We start from the raw sequence: 7500 nt of genomic DNA, 5'->3' as shown, positions 1-7500 counted from the left end.
TTATATTATCTTCTTTATTTATTATTTCTTTTTTATTATCATTTTATCATTATTTTTCCTTTTTTAACAACTCCTCATTTCTTTTTTAAAACATTATCCCTCCTTATTTCATTATTTTCCCCTTTTTAAATTATATTATTTTTAATCATTATTATCATTATTTTTCATTATCATTTTTACATTATCTCCCCCTTTTTTATTATATTATCTTTAAATTATTATCAATTTTATTATTTTTATCATTATCCCCATTTCTTATTTCATTATTCTTTTAAATTATTTATTTTTTTAAACTTTTATATTATTTTCCCCTTTTTAAATTTTTATAAATTTTTTTATCATTATTTCCCTTCTTATATTAAATTTTTCATTTCTTCTCAAAAATTATCAAACCCCTTTTCTTAATTTCATTATTTTCCCCTTTTTAAATTTTATTTTTTCCCAAACTTATTTTCATTATCCCTTCTTATCTTTTTAATCTTTAAATTATTATCATTTTTTCATTATCTTAAATTTTTTATTTTCTTTTTAAAACATTATTCCCCTTTCTTATTTCATTAAACTCTTTATTTTCATTAATCCCTTTTCTTTCTCATTTTTATTTTAAATTTTATTAAACATTTTTATTATCCCCTTTTTATCTTAAATTTTAATCCTTTTTTATCCCTTTTTCCTTTTCTTTCATTATCTTTTAAATTTTATTTTCAAATTTTATATTATCCCTTCTTTTTATTAATTTTTTTCCCCTTTTCTTATTATTTATCCCCTTTTTTTCCTTTTTTCATTATCTTTTAAATTTTATTTTCATTTTTTATCATTATCCCTCTTTCTTATTAATTAATTAAAATTATTTATTATCCCCTTTCCCCCTTTTCATTATTTTCCCCTTTTTAAATTTTTATTTTTTATCTTTTATCATTTTCCCTCTTATCTTTTTAAATTTTTCCTTTAATTTTATCCTCTCTTTATCTTATTTTCCCCCATTTCTCATTATCTTTTAAAATTTTATTATATTTTATCATTTCCTTCAAATTATTATCATTTTTTTTATCAAATTTTCTTTCTTCTCATTATATTTTATAAATTTTCCCTCCTTAAACTTATTATCTTTTTTTTATTATCATTTTTTATCATTATTCCCTCATTATCTTATTAACTTTCGAAAGAAGTAACTGATTTAAAAACGAATAAAAAAAAGGGATAGCAACAATTATAAAAGAGAAAAGATACAAATGTCTAAAAAAAAAAAAAAAAAAAAAATGTATCTTTTTTCTCACCTAGACGAAACATCGGTAAGTGTTGGATAGTCCATTCAAAAGTTTATCTATTCCATAATTAATTGTGACTTTGGAAATATGCAGTTTGAAAACTCTATATTGAGGGTGAGTGTCCGTAGTATAATTAGATTTGACTAGTTTCCATTTAGTATTTGGGTGCGTAGATAACCACTTGTGAAATATACAAATGAGTGTTATTATGGTAATTACATAATTGGGGCAGTTTGAAATTGTAGACGTGGGTAAAAATGGCACCTCTTTCTTTCTCTCTCTCTCTCTCTCTCTCTCTCTCTCTCTCTCTCTCTTTCTATATATATATATATATATATATATATATATATATATATATATATATATATATATACATACATATACTGTATGTACATACATATATACATACATATATAAACATATATATATATATATATATATATATATATATATATATATATATATATATACTGTATATGTTATACCTATGTATATATATATATATATATATATATATATATATATATATATATATATATATATGTGTGTGTGTGTGTGTGTGTGTGTGTGTGTGTGTGTGTGTGTGTGTGTGTGTGTGTGTGTGTGTGTATGTATATAAATATATATATACAATATATATATATATATATATATATATATATTTACTTACATAACTGTAAATGTGTGTCCGAGTGTGTGATGTGTGATATACAGCTCCTCAAAAATTATTTACATTTTTTAGATAGTAAAACAAACATGGATTTATTTTTCTCAGTGTATTTAAATAATAGACGTGAACAATAGGACTAAAACTTGGCACGCAAATTATGTACAGAATTCTTACATCATACAACTAACTCCATTTCTTTACACAAAAAAAAAGAAAAAAAAAAGAAAAAAAAAACTTATACGATACACCTTATTTACACTGCTTACATCCTATCTAACAAAGTTCATTTTGTGGTAAAAGTAAAATGATTAATAAAGATAATGATAAGAAATTCTTCCTTGTTCCGCTTACAGACTAGTGACTGGAGAACACGCGTATAAAACGTGTAATCTCGTTAAGTGTAAGGGCTCAAGACAGGGACTGATTTATCTCATTTTATATGTATATCTAACAATATATTTATATAAAAAAAACATATAGTAATAACTTCAATAACACTGGAATAGAACGATAGATACCGATTGGTCATGTGGTCCAAGAATATTATAAAATTATCATTTCGGCGTACACTCGTCAGATACATACGTCACTTTGTACGGTCTATATATATATATATATATTTTTTATTATCCTTGTCTGCATTAAAAGTAAAAACTTCACTTTTATATCACGCATATATCGTTCTTTATATCATCGTGTTAATTCTTTTGTTTTTTTTCTCTCTCTCCGTCTTCGCTCTGCTTCCCGCGTCCTTCTTTTGTTTTTCTCGCTGTTCAGCCAATCAGGAGGAACGTACAATTGGCACCGCCCACTCCATTATGTTGTCCAATCAGGAACAAGATCATTACCACCACAAATCCTTCTATGTAACATGAATGCAAATTATTAGCTTCATTATTATTTTCTTAGCGTTCCCTTCGCAGTTACAGATGTTAAGGGAAATTCATGGGTGTGTTAGAAGTTATTTAATAAACTGACCTTTTTTGTTTTTTTTTGTTTTGCTTTGTTTACTTTAAACGAGCTACCGAACTTATGTTTGTTGGTCTCCGTTTTCTATGCTTTCGTTTAACGTCTCTTTATGCTTGTTCATTGTGTCTTGTTCTTTTCGTTGACGTGATCTTTGTTCGCGAGCGTTCTTCACTGTGAACGGACGGTTGCTCTTCTTTCTTCTGTTCTTCTGTTCTTCTGTTCTGGTGCTGAACACGTGGATTTTCCTATAGTTTGTGTTCTTAAATCATTCTATAAGTTGATGTTTTTTTGTTTTTTTTTTCACGACAAGGATAACTTTACTAAGAACGTTATTTTGATTATTACAGACCGAGGCTTCTTCATCTTTCTTGTATGTTAACAAACAAAAACAAAAACAAAAAAAAATCAATATTTATTTTTTGGGTTATGAGTTATTATTTTTTGTAAATTTTTTGTTATTAGAATATGAGAGGTTTACATGATTTTAGTTTCGAGTAATGAGGTTTGTAGTTATGAGGTTTAGCGTTCTGTGTGTAGAAGCACGACGCCCTCAGCCGCTGTGGGCGTGGGCGCGGGCGTGGGCGCGATCGCCCCACGGCTCTACCGGGTGAGGTTGTGGAGCCAAGGGTGGTACCGGGGATAGCGCCAGCCCGGTACCGCCCGCGCGACCAAGGGACCGACCTCGGGCGTGGGTTGTGTGGGCTGACCGGGGTTGGTGGGCGTCGGGTGCGCTGGGCTGGCGGGCGCGGGGCCCTGGTGGGTGGAGGTGGGCGGCGGGGAGGCCAGGAGCCGCGATTCGACGCTGAAGCTGATCTTGCTCTTGCTGGTGGGCGCGGGCGTGGAGGAAGAGGTGGGCGAGGCGGGCGTTGGGGGGGCGGAGGAGGCGGTGGGCGGCCGGTCGTCGCCGCAGTCGCTGCTGGAACCCTCGCCTCGGGATTCGCCGCACTCGACGTCATCTGCGGGAGGAAGGACAGCGCCGTCAGCAAGGGAGTGTCGGGAAAGCGGCGTCAGGAGGGAAGAAGGATGTCAGGACGAGGAGACGTCAGAAGAAGAGAGAGAGAGAGAGAGAGACGTCAGAGGGCAACGTCGGGAGAGGGCCGCCAGAAACGCGACGTCAGAAGAGGAGAAAGAGACGTAAAAAGGGATCAGAAAAGTAAAGAAAGAAAGAAAGAAACGTAAAAAGGGATCAGAAAAGTAAAGAAAGAAAGAAAAAAAGTAAAGAAAGAAAGAAAGAAAGAAAAAACGTTAAGAAAAGGAAAGGAATAGACGCCGGGTAGTGGGCGTTAGAAGAGACGTCAGGAAACGCGAGACGCCGGAAGGGACACACACACACAGGGATCATTCCATTTGCAATATTAACATCAACATTCATTCCGCATGCAATAAAGAAATATATTCAATAGAAGAGAATGAAAAAAAAACGGAAATAAACAAACACCTCCGCTGAACTTGCATGCCACATCGGCAGACAATGCAGCCGTCGTTTCAAAATGCAAACAACACCGGCGCACGAGGCAATTACCGCAACATAAAGCACCGTCGCGGCCCCGACAGCGCGCCGGAGGAAATGACATGACGGATGGGCTTCCCGGGGACGTACCTGGTCTGTGGTCGAGGTGGGGTTGCACGGAGGGCGGGAGGTTGAGCTTGTCGGCGTGGGCGGGGTGGAGGCCGAGGGCGGCTTGGGCGGCGGCGGCGGAGGGCGAGTACGCGGCCGACGGGATGCCCGGGTGTGGCACCCCGGCGGCGCTCCAGATGGGCGACGAGGCGGCGGCGGCGGCTGCGGCTGCGGCGGGGTTGGCCCACGGCATGGAGGCGGCCGCGGCGTACGGGTTGTACAGGCCATAACCCGCGGCGCGCGCGAAGTCCGCTGCGGCGCGTTCTGCGGCGCGGTTTCTGTGGGGAGGGAAAGGGTGGCGTCAGTCTCATGAGGACAGGTCAGGGGGGAGCGGGAGACAGAGCTCTATCGCATCATCAACACTTAATTCCTTCGACCTTATTTACTCTGAGTACCATAATCTATTGAACATACATACATACATATATGCGTGTGTGTACGTGTGTATATATATATGTGTGTGTGTGTGTGTGTGTGTGTGTGTGTGTGTGTGTGTGTGTGTGTGTGTGTGTGTGTGTGTGTGTGTGTGTGTGTGTGAAGGCGTAACCACAGGAGACGCGCGTTGGTAACACAGCTGTTCATCCAGTTCAGAGATATCCATTACTACAATTGATCCCAATGGCAAGTAATCTCCCCGCCGATCTCGGGGCCGCAGCCTTCACACACGAGCACACGCAAGGGGCGCGAGGGACTCCGCCCTTACCTGAGGATTCTGTTGATGGAGGAGACGGAGGGCGCCGTGGAGTTGGTGCAGACGCTCTCCGAGATGAGCTTCTCGCGGATCTCCCACGCGAAGATGGTCGGGTTCTCGCGCTTGTACTGCTCGATCTTGTTGACCACCTGCGGCGTCGCCACCTTGGGCTTGGAGCCGCCGATCATGCCGGGGGGGCGGATGGTGCCTGAGAGGAAGGACGGGAAGGAAAGGTTATTGATTGCCGCTGAACTCTTCATACGTCGTTCTTCTCAAGGAGATTATACTCAGTCACGCCATCATCAAGGGCAAAGTCGCATCAATTTTAACAAAAATTCTCTCAAGAAACTCATGAATAATAGACATTTAAAAACATCAACTTTGCAAAAAATATCTCAAGAATCGAATGAATAAAAGACATTTAAGAAGAACATCAACTTTGCAAAAATGTTCTCAAGAATCGAATGAATAAAAGACATTTAACAAGAAGGAATCCGTGCTTACCTAGGAGCTTGGCCATGGCGGCTGTGTGCTGTGAGAGAACGTGCTGTGCCAGGTCGTAGTGACGCGCGGCTGCGGCTGCGGCGGCGGCGGTGGGAGGAGGGTACCGTATGCCTTCCATGGGCGCGACGCCGCCTCCGGGAGACGATACGACGGCAGTCTGTGGCGGTAGGACCAAAGGGCGCGCCGGGCTGTACATCTCCCGACTACCTGTGAAGGAAGAAAGCGACTCCATTGAATACCTCGCGCCGCTAACGCCCTCCGTGTCTAGCCGAAGGAAGAGCGAAAACAACACGCCTTTTGCGGGGCCGAAGAGACGAGCAGTAGCGTCGTCCTTCTTCTCTCAGACGCAGCAACACCTGTTCCGCGATTACACCTGACCCGCCCAATGCCCTCTGACGTCTCGATAAATCAAGAAAGCATTACTCTCACAGGATACGCTTAATCTTCGGAGAGTGTAAGAACTAATTTCAATCGCCGCTGAGAAACAGAGAGATAAGATGATCTACTCGACAGCTTATTTATCGTAATCATAACACCAAGAGTAGTATGATCACTCAACCTTTACGCTAATAAGCACGTTGAGCACCTGCACGTGTTTAATTGATGTGAACATGTGTGCTCATATGTGTGCCTGTACGTGCGCGTTTCTGTATACACGGTAATGTGAGTGTGTGTCTCTGCGTAGTAATTGCGACATTATTAATGTAAATCCAAGGGATGGAAATAAACATCACCCTTTATCATTTTTAAAATCTTTTTAATATCATGCCCAGATAACCTCCGCTCTTCTAAAAATAAAGGAGTTACTAGCAATTTCAACAACAACAACAAAAGCCCCAAAGACTAAATGTCCCGAAAACGGACAAATCATAAATGATGATGATGATGATAGTAGTAATGATAATAATGTTGATAATAATGATAATGATGATAATGATAATAACAAAACAGGCTGACATCGTCACTTAAGGTGTGTTACAGAATTAAATTACAAATTACAAAAAACATCGAAACAGACCAGAAAGATATCTTTTTCCTTTCTTATTTTCTTAATTTTCGGTCTGTCTCTCCGTTTTGTTTTTTTGTATGTTTGTTTTTGTTTTTTTATATTGATTAGTCGTTTTTTTGGTCTTTGTCTTAATATTCGTCTCTTCTTTCCTTCATATAGTTTTCCTTTTTTTTCCTTTTTTTTCTTTACTGTTCTTTCGTTTTTTTCTATTCCTTTCATTTCCTCCTTTGTTTTTCTTTTCATTCGCATTTTTCTCCCTTTTTACTCTTTGATTCGTATTTTGATCTCTGTTTTATTTCTTTTTTCTTTCTTTCTTCTTCCTTTTGTATCAAATTTCCCTTCTCTTTTTTCTCATTTCATCTCGTTTCCCATACTCTTTTAACTTCTTTTTCTCTTTTCTTCTCATTTCTTTTTGTTTCGCTTCTTCTTTTTCATTCTCTTTCGTTTTTTCTTCCCTAACCGTCCCTCTCGCAACCGGAAAGCCCTCTATTTTGAATGCAAACTGACTGCAAGCAATTCTGAACCTTATGGATCCCTTGATTAGCCACACTTCCCGACCTGACCCCCTCCCCCCTCCCCCCTCCCCCTTTCAACATTTCAACCGTGCAATGTACGATTAACAAGCTCATTGCACAGTAGGATAACGAGGTAAAATAATAACCCGGATTGAATGATCAATTATGCAATATTTGTAATATTCGTTATGATCTGTTTGTTGCACATTACGCGCTAATCTTTTCCGGAAATATCATTAGTAGAATATATATATAT

At 38.5% G+C, this 7500-nt stretch overlaps 1 protein-coding gene across 1 annotated transcript in view; it reads right to left on the bottom strand.

Annotated features, from left to right (window-relative positions):
• Nucleotides 1-2029: 2029 nt before the first annotated feature.
• The window catches only part of LOC122251817 (uncharacterized), a 16183-nt gene continuing 10712 nt past the window's right edge, over nucleotides 2030-7500 (bottom strand). Inside the window, exons 2-5 of the mRNA XM_043013981.2 lie at nucleotides 5721-5927; nucleotides 5229-5424; nucleotides 4508-4803; nucleotides 2030-3863 (exon numbers count right to left, since the gene is read on the bottom strand). Of these exons, the coding sequence (XP_042869915.1) occupies nucleotides 3508-3863; nucleotides 4508-4803; nucleotides 5229-5424; nucleotides 5721-5927 (1055 nt within the window). The 3' untranslated portion in view covers nucleotides 2030-3507. The remainder of the gene's footprint in view (nucleotides 3864-4507; nucleotides 4804-5228; nucleotides 5425-5720; nucleotides 5928-7500) is intronic.

This window comes from Penaeus japonicus, unplaced genomic scaffold (genome assembly GCF_977035675.1).
Source record: "Penaeus japonicus unplaced genomic scaffold, GWHDUDI00000001_assembly GWHDUDI00000025, whole genome shotgun sequence".
NCBI classification, from domain to species: domain Eukaryota; kingdom Metazoa; phylum Arthropoda; class Malacostraca; order Decapoda; family Penaeidae; genus Penaeus; species Penaeus japonicus.
Note: the sequence above shows the minus strand (reverse complement) of the source record. Positions and strands in the feature narration are given on the sequence as shown.